Source organism: Gymnogyps californianus, chromosome 13 (genome assembly GCF_018139145.2).
Source record: "Gymnogyps californianus isolate 813 chromosome 13, ASM1813914v2, whole genome shotgun sequence".
NCBI lineage: Eukaryota > Metazoa > Chordata > Aves > Accipitriformes > Cathartidae > Gymnogyps > Gymnogyps californianus.
In genome coordinates, this window is record NC_059483.1 from 16,957,300 (window position 1) to 16,974,907 (window position 17,608).

The window sequence follows — 17,608 nt, forward strand, 5'->3', positions numbered from 1 at the left end:
TTGGCTCCTGCTGCTCGCAACGAGCCCGGAGGGCTGCACCCATCCTGCCTCGGACCCCCTGCTGCACCCGCTTCTGGGGCCGGACCCGCAGCCGTGCTCGGGGAGCCCTGCACGGAGGCAACGGGCGTGTGAAGGGTGTGCGACAGCCGGGTCACGGCCGCCACCTGGTGGCACGGCCCGGGCGGCACAGCCGGCCCCGGCCCAGGGACACAGCGGCTGCCGGGACACGAGGAGGGACCCCGTCCCCTCGCCGGTCCCCGGCCCGCAGCAGTCCCGCATGCAAGGCTGCGGCGCCCGAGGCAGGGGCGGAGGGTTTGGGGCGGAGGGCTTCCCAACCTCGGCTCACCCCGAGCCAGGCACCCCTCAAAAACGAGGCAGTGGCCGGCCCATGCCACGAGGCCCAGAGGCGGATTTGGCAGCAAGGGAAGCGGGATTCACCCCAGCCCCCAAAAGGCAGCCACAAGGAGCTGGCCTCAAGCCACCGAAGGGCCTTGAACAACCACGGGTGGGGGAGCCGCTCTTGCTCCATCCTAAACCATCCCTATGCCCACCTGGACAGCGCTGGCCTGGCTACTCCATGAGGAAGTACTGCCCCTGGGTCGGCTTGCCTGGGGAGGCCGAGCAAGCCCCACAGCCGAAGGCATCAGCAAAGGCAGAGGAGAAACAGGCTCTTCTCTGCTCCGCTTGGCTCTTGGGAACAGGACGCGATACCCAAGACACGCACAGGCAGAGGAGAAACACAGTCGCTGAACCGCTGCAGAAGGAAACCTCCGGGAGAGGAGGCAGTTCGCCATCACCCAGCCTCCAGCAGCTCCGTGGCACCATGCCCAGGGAGGCGAAAGGCAAGCCTAGGTGTAGCACAGAAACCTCACAGGCTGGCCACCCTGCCCTTCAGCCCACCACCCACCAGAGGACCAGCTGGTAACACCCAGGGGCTCCCGAGCAGCACCTGCAAGCTGCAGGAGACATTTCTGCTGGTCTTCTCCTGCTCCCATAGCTATGGCAGGAAGGGATACAAGGAGATCCGGTCCTCCACCAGCCAGTGTCCATGCTGAAGCTGTGAGAAAGACACTCTGAACAAGGCACAGCACAGCACAGGGACGAAAGGAAGCAGGCGAGCGGAGCGCTGCGTGGAGGAGACTCCGGGATGAAGTCTCATCAAGGAAGAAGCAGAACCACAGAAAGGACAAGTAGCATTGGCAACTTCATTCACCCACCGAGAAACAGAAATAGGATCATTTTTGGATGTATTTCTTTTGGAAATGAGCCAAACTGGCAACTAGAATCAAAGTCTTCAAAAAGTCTATACAAAGATGTATCATACAAAATGTACAGGAAAGTTCTCCAAAAAAAAAACCGGACAGACAATACAACAGAAGGAGAGCAGAGACGGTGTGAAACCACAGCTAACAGGTCCTGCCCCTGCTCTGGAGGGCAGGAGCGGCATCTGGACAACACGCTCCAAACACAAAATACATTACACTATGTACAGGACCGTATAAAGATCAGCATCCCCTTTGGTCTAACCAGAAGCTCTCCAGCATGAAGTTGGGGCAGTTCAAACAATCTGCTCATGGAAGTGTTACATGCCGAGAAGGAACAAAGTCCAAGGGAATGAAATGGTCAACTCTAAACCATAACGAGAATACAGCCAGGCCACCAAGGCTACAGAATTTAACAGTCAGTTCTGGCTAACAAGCGCTTTGCGGGCCAGAGCACGTTACTCCATCTCCGTGAAGCGAGCGAACATGGCTTTCCGCACCGCGTCTTTGTACGAATCTGCAGTGGAGACACCGTAGGAGCTGCCCTTGGCTCCCAAGCCAGCTCCTCTCATTCGTACTTGGGCCTGCAAGGGAAGAGAGACACGCTTTAGCTCTGCAGCGAGAGGCCACACCACCATGCAGCACACCACAGAAAAACTCATCAGGCCAGCCAGCTTCTCAAGCTCCCCTGGGGATCCCGCACAGCCGTAAATACTGACATCAAGAGATCAGACCGCACACAACATCCCATGCTTGCTGGCTTCACACCGCTCCGACCCCACCCCAGCAGCAGCTGAAATGGAACTGCACGAACACAGATCCCAACAGCATAACCCAGAGCGCAGACAAACCCAGGAAAGCCACCAGCGGGAGGGAGGGCAGCCCACCCTGAGCAGCACCGGGGTATGCAGCTCGAGGTCAGGCCCGCTGCCGCGGCGCCTCAGGAGCGGACTTCAGAAGGAAGGAAGCACAGCCCTGCCTGTCCGAGTCCCAGCTCTGCCCCAGCTTTAGCACCCGACAAGACAAAGAGGAGTGGGGAGCTAATGTGAACAGAGGCAGCTTTGCTGTGGATGGCACAGTTTCTTCCACAAGAGATCTTCAGCAGTGAGTGCTTCTGGATAAAAAACAAACCAAAGGCACCAAACCTCATCAAGGAAGCATCCATCTCTACTTACCTCAATGGGTGCTGTGATGCCCTGACATTTTCTTCCCAAGCCTGAACCTTCCCTCCAGCCCATGGCCTGCAGCATCTTGTTGCCTATATTACTGTTGTCAAGGCCATCTTTGGTGGGCTGCTCGTAATTGCTGCAGGAAGAAGAGATGAGTTAACCACATTGCTCATGTTATTGAAGCGATCGCTGAGGAGCTTTCGGATACATACACTGTGCCAGCGTCATAGACCTTCTTGCGCTTTGGCTCAGGGGGCTCTGGGATGCCGTACTTCTCCCGCCTCTCAGCTGCTCTGTCTCTGTATTTCATCTGCATGAGGTAACCAGATTTAGTACCGATTTAAAGACACTTTTGTTCGTCTTTGAGCTATGGAAGTAAGCTAAATGCCTGCTATTATAGAAAGCTGTCCACTGCAGCCTGCTAAAACACAGCTTGACTAACACCACAGAAAGGAGAACCTCAAATGCAGGTCTGGGGAGCACATCAGAACCTGCACTGCGGTAGGAAGAGCCCAGCCCCAACACCTGCTGGATTAGCTGCTGATTGCCACTTGAAGGTTTCTGGTCCCGGTCTGGCAGCCCTGAGCTGGAGGCAGGAGGATCCTTCCCTGCTAAGCAGTACCTCTCTCCATGTAAAAGGACAGCTCTGAACCTTGACCCAAGAAGGGGTTGGCTTACAAGGATTATCTCAAGTGACGTGTGTCAGGATAAGGAGAGCTCAACATATCATCTGTGCAGGTTTTCCATTAGCTACTCATCTGCTCATCTCAACACTGACCTCTCTCTCACGCAGCTCCAAGGCTTCAAGTTCCTGCTCTGAAAGCTTTGATCTCCTATAGATATCCATGTTTTGCTGAAACAAGAAGAGATTCACATTAACAACATGAAACGCACAACAGCCCTTCTCACATAAGTAGCTGACTTCCAGGAGAGCAACAATCCACCTGCAACTATTTTTGCTTTAAGAGGAACAGTTTTCTGAACAGCAAGATGCATCATGACTTGGGTTTACACACTGAATTACGGCAACCAAGTACCTTCCTGACAGCATAGTGCAACTACCTTGTGCAAGTCAGACAGCTGCTGGTGCCGAATGAGAGCATCTTTGTTTGGGAATTGCCTTCTACAGAGCAGACAAGCCATCTTCTTCCAGTCAGTCAGCTTCTCTTCCTCATTCTCCATTCTTTCCAGTAAGTCCTCATCGTTATCGCTATCACCGCTGTAGGCAGCCACAAGGCCACGCTGGAAAGGAAGGACAGCGTTAAGGGGAGTGCAACAGTGTCACCAGTTCAGAGGAGAGCCCAGGAAGGGAACGCAGAGGCTGTAGATGTGTTTGTTGCACAGGAGGGGCATCACTCTCTCATTACTGAGGATGAAATGCAACTCCACATACTGCAGTGGCTGCAAGACTTAGCTCCCACTAGCCAAACAATAATTTGAGTACAGTGTTTTTAGAAACCTCAAAACCTCAATTGAGCTCTTGAGGCTAGAAGAAATCACAGCTTTTCTCAGCGTATCTCAGTCACCCAGCCTACTGCACTTGCACCGGACCACTGTAACCATCACAACCTTTTGCAGACGATGCCGTGGAAATCCAGGTTGGAAAGCAAGTATCTGCTAGACCTCCTCTAAAATGCTTTACCAGTAACCTTTGGTAACACCTCTGTCAGGTATCTCATACTCACCTTCAGTGGATTTTCATCATCCCCATTTTTCATCACCTCTGGCAAGATCTGCTGTCTCTCAGACAGAGCTCCCTGGATGAGACAAGAATGCCATGAGCACCGAGCTCTCTGCCATGCCTCACCCCGCTGCACAGTATTGCCAGCACCTTCACCTTTTTCTCAAAGAGGGCAAAGCCTGCATCTGCCGCCGCCGACTCTTTCCGCTCCTCCTCCCTGGTGCTCAGTGGCTGGAAGCTATTCTTGAAGTTCTCTTTCTGCTTGTTCAAACTCTTTGCCCAGCGCTCCATGTCTTTAGCGATCTGAAATGCAGAGCAGTTTGCTCAGACAGCTCCCCTCACAGCTATCAATCTCCTATGACACAGATTCAATCTTGCATACACTTTCCAGAACAAGTCAACCCACTACCTTTTATTTTTACATCACAGGACACTGGATGTAGTGCAGCTGTTTCCCTGTATACAGTGTTCAAAGATACCGCAGCTTGCTTGTTTTACTGTATGAACCCTTCTCATCAATCTAATCCTCTAAGTGACGGCTCAGTTATACTCCCACTGGTCCTGGCATGATTCCATATGCGTTCCTCCTTTGCAGAGCTTATTTCTGCACTGAAGCCTTGCCAACTCCACCTCTCCTGAGCTCTCTACAATGCCTGCAAATTGCAGGCATGCACCCCACCAAATAACCCAGGATTTCCTTTGCCATGAAAAAGGAGAACTATTATCCCATTCCACAGAAGACTTTTGCCCAGTTATGATCCCATTTTGTCTTTCACCTGTTGAGCCGTTTTACTCTTAGGCTTCTCTTTCTTCTCCTTCACTTCTTTGGTGGTCGTTGTGGTAGCTGTTTGTTGGTATGCGATACCTTCTGCAGCAGGCATGTAGGTCTCCTTTTCGCCATCCCAGTAAAGATACTGCTGGGTTAAGGCATTGTAGTAATACTGCCAGAGAGAAGAGAGTCAGACAGTTAAAAGCCTAATACAAGCTAAGCGTCCCAGGGAGAACGCAAGCAAGCTGTCTGATTCAGACTACCGCATCAAATGGGAAGGCATTTTGCAGAGTCCAAACAAGTTCTGCAGACTCCACAAAGGAGTCAAAAGGCATGAGGCGGCTGAAGCCTCTGCCACTAAACACAGGCGTTCTGCCCAACAGCACCATGGAGAACCTTTTGCCTCTCCCAAGAGACGACCCACCAGAGACCAGAGCTGGGTGCACTTTGCTGGACACTCTGCAACGAAACAGCTCAATTACAGTGTCTGTGACAAGTGCTAATCCTATATGGGCCAAACTGAGAAAAATCAAGGAAAGGGGAGAACAACGAAGGGCTGTATCAGAGGGAATTCAAGTCCCAGCCCTAGGCACACTGCTGAGAGTCACCTGCTACGTTTGGTATTTTGTGCACCTCAAAGTTGATGTCACTCATATGATGAGAGACAGGGAACTAATGGACCTGAACAGTTAAGACAGGTGGGAAGAACTTGTGTTTACCTGGGAATTAGGATCATAGTAGAGCCCTGTTATAGGATCATAATAATATCCTGAAGATTCATCATATTGGTAGGTGGAAGTGTCAGGGACAGCTGTAAAAAAAAAAAATTAAAGCATGGGACATGGTCGTTCCAGTCGAATTCAGACAGGTATCTTTCTACATTTCAGGTAAAATTCCGAGATTATTAGCAGCCACGACATCAGACATGCCTGTAAAGGGCTCTTAATCACCTGTGCAGAATACACTCTCCAGGGACAGCTTCACCACTGACATACGGTGATAGAGCACTCAGCCAAAGCCAATTCTCTCTCTGGCTATACAGTGACAGACACCTGTCTCCAAGAGCAACTCCCGGTTGCTTACCGTACTTGGTTCCAGGGACTACGCCAGTCGGGGAGCCGTTTGTGCCTGAGTGCTAGTGGTAGGTGGTGCTGATTGTGTCTGAAAAAAACCCAAACCCAGGAACCTCAATTAGAAAAATCTGTCACCGAGGCGCAAGAAAACAAGGACAGCGAGCCAAGGCATGAGCAGCCCACATCATGCATGCAACAGCTAGCTCCTCTTCACCAGTACACTTAGCACTCACCTTTAGCAAAGAACAAAACTATCACAGAAAAGAAATGGCAGATGACTTATGACCACAAGCACTGTGACTAACCCATGGACACTCAGCAGCTTTGCTGTACCACCCACTTTAAAGAGTAACGGCCACAGCTAAGCCAGATATCCCACGTAACCCTGGCGTTGAAAGCAGGGAGTACTTAAGTGCTGTAATTACCGGAGAGTCAGGTGAGTTTGTCTGTTGATTATATAACTGAGGACTCTGGGACACAACTGCAGCTGTGGTGGTAGTGACTGGAGCTCCTGCCAACAGAGAGCAATAATGGATAAGCCAACTAATTTGTAAAACAGTACTTCATCCTAGGGCTAAAATTACTTTGTTTACAGTTTCAGCTCCTAATTCCAGCTCCAGCAGCCAAACAAGGCAATAAACATTCAAAAGGAGACAGATACACAGTGGGTATTTTCTACCCAGACAAGGAATAGTTTCCTTTTCAGGAGGAAATATTCTGCTCCCAAAGTCAGTGACTCCTGGCCTCTGACAGCTGCTAGTGCTGAAGATCTGTCCAGAGCTGCTTACACAGTTCTCATGAGTTCAAGGCTTTTGTCAATAGTCTGAAACAGAGGCCGCTCTCTCATCTCGCACATTAGAGATCCCACTTGAACAAATTTGTTATGGTTCTCTAGTAACGTGTACTCATTCAGACATCCCAAGAACAAAATGAGACAAGTCTCTCTTTACCCAGCAAACTAACGTAAAGGCTAAGGTAAAATACCACTATTGCAAAATTATCATTACAAAGAACAGCATCTCCCACATGTCGGAAGTACTACCTGATATGGTAGCCGTGTCTGTGTCCAACACTCCTCCTTGATTTTGGTAGTACTGCTGATAATCCTGGGAGTACTGTGAAGGGAAATGAATGACAATGCAAGATGAGCAGATGCCCAAGTTACAATCACCTACTGGTTAGAGCACAATTGCCACTACTAACCTGAGCATACTGTGTGTAGCCATCCTGTCCTGATTGGAGGTAGCTGTAGTCAAGGGTGCTGCCTTCTCCAGTCTGTGGCTGAAATTCAAGCACGTAATTTTTGTCAGGGACAGGTAAGTTACTGCATTTAAGAATTTCAACACTGCTGAGGCTCCAGCCTAACTCTCAGAGCTGATCTGTCATAGCAGCTTTGGTCAGTTCAACCAAGCAAGTGGGCAGCAGTGAAACTATATGCGCTTCATTTTCAGGAAAGCAGGATTATGAGTAACAGCCTCTAAATCATACCTGAGTGGACGACCACTGAGCTGCAGCAATGGCTGTACTTGCCACTGAGAAGGCGCTGACTCTGTTACCGTCTGGGAGAAGCAAGTCTCTGTAACCACAAAAATCATGCATCTGAGTAAAAACTGCTTTTTTCTGAAGTGTCTCCCTATGCAAGGATGTAGAGTCTGCCCTTACGCGTGGACTTCTTGGCAGTTATAAAACATTCTGATTGTAATGAATGAGCCAAAGCACTGCTTGGCAAGTAAAGGAACCTTAGGTTCATTGTTGTACAGTCAATAACAAGTCACTAGCTCTCCAAGGAAACAAGCGTGCTGTGTACACAAGCAGTTACGATGTTATCTTCAGAAGACTGGAAATAGGGGTGGTAGGAAACACTGCTTTCGCTCTCCTCACACACAGCGAAGAGCAGGATGCATGCAACACAAGACGCTTAAGGGAAGCAAAACTCTGGGGTGACAGTTTTCTTAATAAAAGCCTGGATGACAACAACAAATCTCTAATATAAATGGGGAAGGGGTTTAAAAAAAAAAATCAGCAACTCACTTTCTGGCACTCTTAGCAAAGTCAACACCAATTGTTTTGCCATCAATTTTTAATGGTGGCTGAAGACTTTGTAAAATCTGCAGCAGTTGAGAAGCATCCTACAACAAGAAATACTGGTTATTATGAAAGGCAGGTTACTGAGGATTCAGAAGTTCCCAAAGCACCAGCTTTTCACATACAGCCACCGAAAGCAGCTAAAGCTGTACCATCATCTCCATCTCCTCATACTATACACACTTAGAAGAGCACAATGGGACCAATCATAGCCCACGTGCAAATGGTGCGGGTTTCCCTGGGTCACTGAGTATTAAACATCTTCTAAAATCTTAGCTTTATAAGGCAGATGTTTGCCCCAAATTACTCCAAAACGGATGCCAGCACAGACTGAGATCATACACCTGTTTTCATCCAACAACAAACTGGTCCACTCTGCCTAAAGCAGGTACAAACAGACCACGTTGCTGACTGACTTTGGTATATGCAGGAACAGAGATTCTACCACCCTTCAGGGATCCTGTGCCAGTGTTTGACCTCCCTCACAGTTAAGAGGTTTTCCTTGTACCTCACTGCAATTTCCCAAGTTTCAATTTATGGCTGTTGCCTAGCATCCTATCCCTGTGTAGCCTCGAGAAGAGTATGTCTCTGCTGTCCCTACACCCTCCCACTGGATCCTGCAAAGAGCAGCAAGATCCGCCCCCTCCCCCTTCTCAAGGTGGAAGAAGTCCAATTCTGTGCACCTTCTCCCACATTATAAGCCCCAGCCCTTAATTTTTGTGATCAAAATATGATCCCAGACCAATATTTCTGCGATCCAAGCATGAAGCTAGCCTTCAATCCAGAACAGCACTCTGCTACAAAAATAGCTTTCCAATATGCTCACAACATCCTACTACCTCCTTTCCAAACTGCAGCTAATGATGAAAGACTTTGACACAGAGTGTCAAATAACCCTTGGCGAACTGGGGCGGTCCTTCGGACAGCTCAAAGGCTCTAAATGCTTCAGCTACAGAAGCTCATTAACAAGCTGCTTCTCTCCAGCACATCAGTAAGGCCCTCACCATGGCAGAAGACAGCTGCACAAACGCAAAGCCTCTATTTTGCTGAGTCTGCTTGTCTTTGATAAGACGAATATTATTGACTGCCAGAGATGCATACGGAGACAAGGCAGTCATGATGGATTCCACCACTGTGTGAGGAGCAATGTTTCGGAGAATGATGGCTGAGGAGAAAAGAAAGTATGACATTAGCTGTGCACATAACGGCTTTCCAGAGTACTTCAAGTTCTTCAGTTTGAAGTACAGGAAGGATTTTAGTACTCGTGTTTACATTTCACATTATACAGTAAGTCAAAGATAACTTACTATCACAGTAATAATCCACAGACTGAACGGCTTCTGCTGCTCCAGGTGGTACCTCCTGTTCTGAATCTTCACAGGAAAAGGAAAATATTTTAGTCACTATCTGGCTCATTAACTCAGACTCAGCATTTCACAAGCCAGCCTAGGACCTACAGTGAACTTTGTTTCCTATGCAGGACAGAAAGCTCCCCACAAAATCAAACGCAGCCAAAGAGATCAATGTAACGTACCAAATTTGTCCGCTCCACAGCGGAAGCATTTTAGCCTCCTCCTGAAGTTGTAAAGGCAGCACTATGAGGAACAAGAGAAGTCTAGTAAGAACTCGGGTACTTTGTAACAATGCTAGCATTTGCTGTACGATAACAAAAACTACAAACATTCACACAAAGGAACATAAAGCTAAACCCACCAGAATAATCGAGAATAACAAAAGTCACCCTTGTCCGTACCACAGCTGCTTTTCAGAACATCCCAACTACCTTTTACCTAGTCCTCCTGAATTATTTAGTTATTTTAACTGTGTGGTCTTCAACTTACGATCCCAGGCATAGTAACTACTTTAAAAAGCACAATGTTAAAATGAAACACAGGCCAGAAAACAAGTTATCTTTATGGGCAAAAAGTGTAGTTAAAGCCTGACAAAACAGCCTGGTCTTCATCTTACTAAACCGTCTCCACTTGGGGGGGGATCAAACAAGGAGCACACAGCAGTATGTACCACACCAGCAGCAATTCAACACTACATTAATCATCACCTAACGACTTCATATGCTAGTACAGCTCACTGCCCAATCTCTGTGTCTTCTGGGGCAACACCTCTGTCACTCCATCTACTTTGCCACCAGAGCGACAAAACCTTTTCATTCCTGCGTCTTACTATTCCTATGATGTCATACGGACCAGTAGTACAAGCGGGTCTGAGTCACGTATCACTTTGTTCAAACCACTGAGCTGGTGAAGAGCACCAAAGCAGAGACAAACTCCCTCCGATAAAAACATGCACTGTACCTTGTTGCAAAGCCAGTCCTCAAATTTAGGCCTGGGGTTGCTGTAGTGCATCGCAATCTGCTTCCCTTGAATCACCAGCTTTTTCTGCAAAAAAAGTGGTTTCAATTATTCCTGTATCGAGGCACACATGTCTATTTTCCCATGGCAGAGCACCCTTCGGAGGAATCAGTGCTCCTGAATTAAATGGACAACATATGGGGAGGATGTGGAGGACAACCACCGCCACCTACACCCTGCCCATCCAATCCTGCAGAGAGGAGGACGAGGGCAGTAAGAGAATGGGATGTGGAGCAAAGATAAACGGAATCAGGGAGTGTTGAAAAAGCTGCCAAACACTAAACGCTGACATGGAACCAGAAAGTGTCTCGAAGGAGACAAAGTCCTAACCTGCTGCATTCAGGATTAACACATTTTTTGGAGTCTCTTTGCCCCCACATTTCTATTCACTTCTGGTATAGCACTGAACAACTTTTTAAACATGTCCTTAGGTGACTGCTTCACTTCTTCCCCTACTCCAAATACCCCAGACCTTTTAACAACCACATTTGGATTACTTTTGCAAGCACTTTCTTCAGAAGCGTCCCTTTGAAAATACAGTAATTCCTCCCAAAGGGACCCTGCTTAGACTTCTTGGAGGCTGAATTACAAGTGCCATCAACTGAAACGTAACTCAGAGTGGTTTCCTTTGACTAATGCATCAGTTCAATTGGAAGCCTGCACGAGAGGTTTGTGTTCTTCATTCAGGCAGGAGCTCTCCAAAATGAGTAACTAGACTGCAAGTGAAGCTTCTCCAGGGGTAGGAAAAGTTCATAATGCTTTCAGCACGTCCTCTCAGTCTGACTTTAGAGGAGTTAGGAATTTACATCTATTTAAGAAGCCTTGACTCTCAGCCTCACACTTTGCCAAGTGTGGGTATGCAGAATGCCCTTTCAAAATATGGCCATCAACATACTTTAGTCAAACAGGTGGAAGTACGTCTGAGGAAGTGCGTATTAGAGGCTGAACCCCAGACATTTTAATAGAACTATTTTTATAGCAGGTTGGCTTACTGCAGAGGTACCACAGAAGTGCCAGGACCGGTGGCTTTTCTGATAACAGGGTCTGACATAGATCTAGCACGTAGCATGAATAAGGCTCTCACATTCTGCACAACTAAAGAGGGCAAAGCCATTTCTCCTACCGGCAGGAGGGAGGGTTGGAGGGCCCAGCACTCACTGGATATGCACACATAGAAACAAAGCTGCTGGCATAGTTGCAATACATCATTCTTTCATCTAACAGTCAGCAACCGGGCTGCTGGGGAGATTCTACGTTTTCCCTACTACTAGGGTGGCTGGTTACTGGAGTGAATTTGAAAATGTTTCAATAAATTATGCATCAGTATAGCTTTGTATATATTAAAATTATCTCATTTCTGAAAATATGCTCAGCATTAACTTCTTGATATAAATCTTTCTGCTGCATCCACCAACCCTACTGAGCAGCGTGTCAGGAAAACAAAATTTGAACGCTGCTCTCTGGCTGGGGAAATCACCCATTGTATGGGACACATGAAATCCTATTCCAGCATAAGGCACAGGACAACTTCCATGTGCTGGAACTAACTGCCTATGAATGTCATTACAGTGCCCTTTCTTTACGCATAACACCAACAGAGCAGAATAGCATTCCTCATGCTGCCCAGGGACCTTCACATCAAATAGTTGTTAAAAAAAAAAAGGCTTGATACACTTTGCTCACTTTGAGAGTATTTTTAAGTTCTGTTGTTAAAACAGATTATGAATATTCAAAAAGGAGCAAAAGCAAGTGAAACTATTTGCAGTGCAACAGGAAAATCTCACTGGAAAAGAAACTAGAGGACTCATCGCATTTTGGCTCCTTGTCAAGTCATACTCCAAAAAAGCCAAAATACACAGCATAACGTATGTGAGAACTCACTCTACCAAATTTAGTTGGAATAAACACGCTTTTCCTCTAGAAGAGCCAGTTCTCCCTCTTTAACTGGGGGAACACACTTTTGCCATGAACTGACACTTCTCTTTCAGGGTTAATACCAATGTAATGCCGAGATCTGGTGCCTTCTCTGGCAACAGAGAAGGAAATGTCAGGTGGAAATAAGTTATGATTTTCTCAGGACTACTTGCTAAACCTTCATGGGCCAATTAAACCCAAGTAATTTAAAACAATGGCATGTTTTACCAGGAAGTGCTCAAAACAGCCAATTTTCTCTCCTAATTTTACCTGATATTTTGTCCTACTCTTACAAATTTTAATATATACAAAGCTTTTATTCTTTTAAATCACTGTTATGGAACAAACCACTCCTTCCACCTTTATTTTTTCCTTTTTTTTTTTAAACTGTACAGACTTGTTCCATTTTCAGGAATATCTAGACTTGGTGAGTGAAGCAACCTGATTGGCTTCCATCCAGCTGGTAGCATCTTGAAAGTGATAAAACTCCACGAAGGCGAAACCACGGCTTACACCTAGAGACAGCATTCAGATATAGACGGGATACTTGTGTTAGTCAGTTCCTTTAAAACAGGTGAATCTCTCTCCAACTGCTTCATTACTTCATGACAAAGCAGCTTTACAAATGCGACGTCAACTGCTGGGATCTGCTCGTTATTTTGCCATGGCAAGGAACCAAGCTCCCTTAACTGGCTACATTTCACTCGATTTGAATCCATGTTTAAAGGTAACCATGCAACAGACTACATACTATTAAATGGGTTTATACTAGTATTACTTACCAATACCTGTTAACAAAAACCCCTGTAGACAGACTTCTTTTAACATGTTGACCAGCTATCTAAAAGTCTTCCAAAAAGCCACATTCCTTAGCCATGGCAAACCTTTTATTTTTTTTATTGCATGTGCTTGCAGTTTGGGGACAATTCTGGATACTCTTTTGGGCTGGGGAAGAGGAAGGTGATGTCAAAAACTGGATTAAGAGCTCTCACCTGTCTTTCTTTTCATCAGCCTCACGTCTGCAGGCTGAGGACCTTCAAAGGACTCAATAAGCTCGCGAATCTGCGTGAGATTTTAATCAGACAGTTAAATTTTCATTCACATCTTGGCAGACAGCTAGGACAGTCACAGAAGCAACCTACCTTACAGTACATGCAAGAGGTACATAGAACATGACATTCTCAACACGATCTCAGAGAAAAAGAAAACCTTTACAGAGAACCTAACAGGAGACTGACAAGCACAGAAACCCACACAGTCCTTTGCTACGCTAAACCAACTGTCATCTTCACTTAGGCCACAGAATCATCCAGAATCTCAATCCCTACAATCTTGTGTTCCAAAGTTATTTGTGCAAGATTTGGCAAATACTGTGCTTGCTCCAAAGTTTTTATGAAGAACACTGCCAGCATCCCTCTCCCTGCATATCTAAATACCCCTGCGTATTTAGATACACACTATACTGCGAGGCTCTGTGATATATGTATTCTTATGCCTCACGCTAGTTCTCATCCTCTAACAGTTCCCCTTCTGTTTTTCAGAACATAAAGTAGATTAGTGAAGAATGTATTGTCAAAAAAAAAAAGCTAAGGAGACATCAGTTCTTCAGCCATAACAAAGTTGCTTAAGTTGTGGCACAGGCTACATAAATTACTGTGGAGAGGCATGTAAGAAAAAGAAACACTAACAAATTTTTTAATGTCAAGCAGAAGACAAAAGGAGGTTTTTCAGCAGCTCTTACAGAATTCAAACTACATTACATACAACAGGGCTGCTCAGCAGACTCAAAACTGATGTAAAGCTGCCCGTTTATATGCTGACTGGCACTGACATCTTCAGTGCAAGTAGCTTTTTTTCACTGAAAAAGTGGAAAAAGCTGAAAAATATGTACACAATCAGAAGTGTTGAAGTAATGTTACCTTAAGAAAACAACTAGTAGTTCCAAGATGCATCATCTACGCTCCAAAGATGAGTCCAGAATTAAACTTCCCCATAAATTATGCTACAGTTATTTGCACAACTGTAGACCTACAACATCAATACCTCAGAAACAAAAAGAACTGTTCTGAAGCATTCTGTGTAATGTCTGACTGGGTTGTCTCATTTGGATGCAGGAGCCTACACTTTATCAAGCACTTAGGAACATATTAGACCAGCACATGACGATTAAAAAGAACACTCAATATTAGGAAGGTAGTGAATAATCAAGGAAAAAAAAAAGGCAAAAAAAAATCCATTGCATAAATGGTGCAAAACGATTCGCCATGTTAGCAATCAATGCACAAAGATCTCACAGGCAGAGGTGGAGTCTGCCTGAAAACGAACTGAAATAGCTCAGCTTTTACAGGGTTCCCCCTCACCCCTCAAATAACAGTTGTGAGCTTGTATCTTGGTAATCAAAATAATCCAGCAAGGAAGAAAAAAATTTAAAAAATAAGAAAAAAAAGAAAGCTCAAAGATGATCACCATCAACATCTTTCTATTAAAAAAGTTAGATAACCATGCACCAAGCTCATTTGTACTTGCTCCGTCAGCTCCACAGCAGCCATTTTATGACTTCCACAGCTGTACCCACACAAAGCAGCTTTGTGCAGGGCTGTACTCAGCTGAGGAGCTCAGTTTCTGTGTGTAACCCCACCTGGCCTCGATAAAGACCCGGAAAAAAAATCAAGTAAGTACCTCCTCTCTGTCCCTCTCCCCCTCCCCTCTCCCAGGGGGCGGGGGGAGAAGAAAAAAATCTGCCTCTTCCCTCCTGTATGGAAAAGCAGAAAAGAGCAGGTAGTTTGAAAAGCAGCTCCTAGCAAAAGCATCCAAACATGCACGAAAAAAGACTATTCACAGATTGTTCCATTTGAAACTGGTTAACATTCAACTGACCTCTGTTACTTAACAGTGACAGTTTAAATCCTTTTAGGATTCAAAATGGCAGCACACCAACACGTTGGAGAGGGGGCCACCATGATGCAGCTTTCTACAAAATGGCAGCCACGACTACCACACAGACCTGCCGACACAAAGCCGCAGACTTCCCAAGGCGCAAGAAAAGCAAAGCCCCTTCCTGGCTACTTACATCGTTCTCTGTAACCGTGATGGGAAGGCCACGTAACATGATGGTTTTGCTTTCTTTCTCATCGTTAATGTCGTTCCTGTAGTCGTGCTCTCCATAGTCACCATCGGAATGGTATCCATCTTCTGATTTGTCACTGTTCCTGCGCTCCCGCTCCCTCTGAGAAGCCAGCGCCCAGAATTAACCACTGCAATTTCCAGCAGCGTGCCCCCGCAACGCCATAAAAACAAAGCATGACAAAAATACCAACTCCCCATGCGACCACGTCTCTCACGTTTGGTCCTGACAGCCTCAGGCAAAACACCTCCCAACCCCCCCCCACCTTCGCCCCAGCAAACCCCCGGGATGCCAACCCTGGCACCGGGCTACCCCGGCCCCAGGAGGGCTCGGACCGGGACCCCGGGCTAGGGCGAGGCCACCAACGCCCGGCCCCGGCCCCTTCCCTCCCCCCGCGGCGGACAGAACTGCCCCATGCTGCAGTGCCCAAGACTTCGGCCCGGCTCGCCCGCCCCACTCACCTCAGGGCTATCATAATCGCGGCTATCGTAGTCTCTGTCATAGTCTCGGCTGTCGTAGTCTCGGCTGTCGCGACTGTCGTAGTCTCGGCAATCCCGGCTATCGTAGTCCCGGCAATCGTAGTCTCGGCTGTCCCGGCTGTCGTAGTCCCGGCAATCACGGCTATCGTAGTCCCGGCAGTCCCGGCTGTCGCGACTATCGTAGTCCCGGCAGTCCCGGCTGTCGCGACTATCGTAGTCCCGGCTGTCGTAGTCCCGGCAGTCTCGGCTATCGCGGCTGTCGTAGTCTCGGCTGTCGTAGTCCCGGCTGTCGTAGTCGCGGTAGTCATCGTACCGGTCACCGCGGCGCTCCTCACTGGACCTCTTATAGTCAGAGTCCCTGCGCCGGCTCCGGGACTCCCGCTCATCACGGTCCTCCCTCTCCACGATGGAGCCGTAGCGGCCGCTCCGCTCCGTCCTGCTCACGCTGCAGGGCACACCGGGCCGAGCTCAGAACGAGAAGAGCCCGCAGCGACCCCCACCATCGCCCACCCCGCGGGGCCGGCCGGCCGCCCCCTCCCCTCTCTCCATCCCTCCCTCCCTCCCCTCTCTCCTCGCCCTCCCACCCGCACTCACCGCTTGTCCGAGCCCATGACGCTGTCCACGATCCGCACGCACACACCGCAGCGCTAACCGCCACCACGGGGCGCAGAACACACGCGCACAACCCCTCACTCCCTCGCCACAAAATGGCGCCGAGGTGACTGGCCGTCTTCTACCCAGGAGGCAGCGCGCCCGCCGCCTGGAAGTTTCCAAGCGGTGCGCAGGCGCAGCTGTAGTCGCCAGCCGCGGGGCACGCCGGGAGTTGTAGTTCGGGCCGGGGCGTGCGGCCCCTCAGCCGCCCTGCGGGGAGTGAGGCTCCTGGCTGGGGTTCTCCCTCCTTCCCCGTGCCTTCCTGTGAATCCTGGGATCACAGGATGGTTTGGGTTGGAAGGGACCTTCAAAGATCATCTGTTCCAACCCCCCTGCCGTGGGCAGGGACGTCTTCAACTAGATCAGGTTGCTCAAAGCCCCGTCCAACCTGACCTTGAGCACCTCCAGGGAGGGGGCATCCACAGCTTCTCTGGGGAACCTGGTCCAGTGTCTCACCGCCCTCATCACAAGACATTTCTTCCTTATGTCCAATCTAAACCTGCCCTCTTTCTGTTTAAAACCATTGCCCCTTGCCCTGTCACTGCAGGCCCTGGTGAAAAGCCCCCGTCTCTTACAAGCCCCCTTGATATACTGAAAGGCCACAGTAAGGTCTTCCCGGAGCCTTCTCTTCTCCAGGCTGAACAACCCCAACTCCTCCAGCCTGTCACGATATTAAATAGTACTAGTCTCAGTATGGACCCCTGAGGGACACTGCTCATTACTGGTTTCCACTTGGACATTGAACCATTGGCTATACAAGTGGGAAGTGGGGAACCTCTGGAGAGGGTGGTGGGCCCATGGAAGGACCCATTTACTTACGGGTCCAGGCATGGAGAAGCACAGAAGAACATAAAGAAAAGAGAGTGCTCGGGAAGCACCTTTCCTTCCCCAGGCTCAACACCAGCCACCACCTCCCCTTCCCCCTCGTGGTCTCCACTCCCCATGTTCTCGCCACCCTACACTCAGTCCTTCCCCATCCCTTTGGCGAGGCAGCAGGCGGCATGCGGGGTGGGAGCCTCTGGTCTCCTCCTG

General features: G+C 48.3%; 1 protein-coding gene across 1 annotated transcript; it reads right to left on the minus strand.

The window, feature by feature from the left end:
• Positions 1–1,185: 1,185 nt before the first annotated feature.
• LOC127021400 (RNA-binding protein 5-like) lies at positions 1,186–16,597 on the minus strand. The gene is given in 25 exon segments (XM_050904425.1): positions 1,186–1,846; positions 2,438–2,567; positions 2,644–2,741; positions 3,210–3,284; positions 3,494–3,673; positions 4,117–4,188; positions 4,269–4,415; positions 4,889–5,053; positions 5,601–5,692; positions 5,965–6,003; positions 6,006–6,042; positions 6,380–6,462; positions 6,994–7,069; positions 7,158–7,235; positions 7,443–7,530; positions 7,986–8,083; positions 9,044–9,204; positions 9,347–9,412; positions 9,574–9,634; positions 10,352–10,435; positions 12,764–12,837; positions 13,315–13,384; positions 15,393–15,553; positions 16,210–16,370; positions 16,520–16,597. Coding segments are annotated over 25 exon segments (2,439 nt in total). The 5' UTR covers positions 16,537–16,597; the 3' UTR covers positions 1,186–1,720.
• Between the last annotated feature and the right edge of the window lie 1,011 nt (positions 16,598–17,608).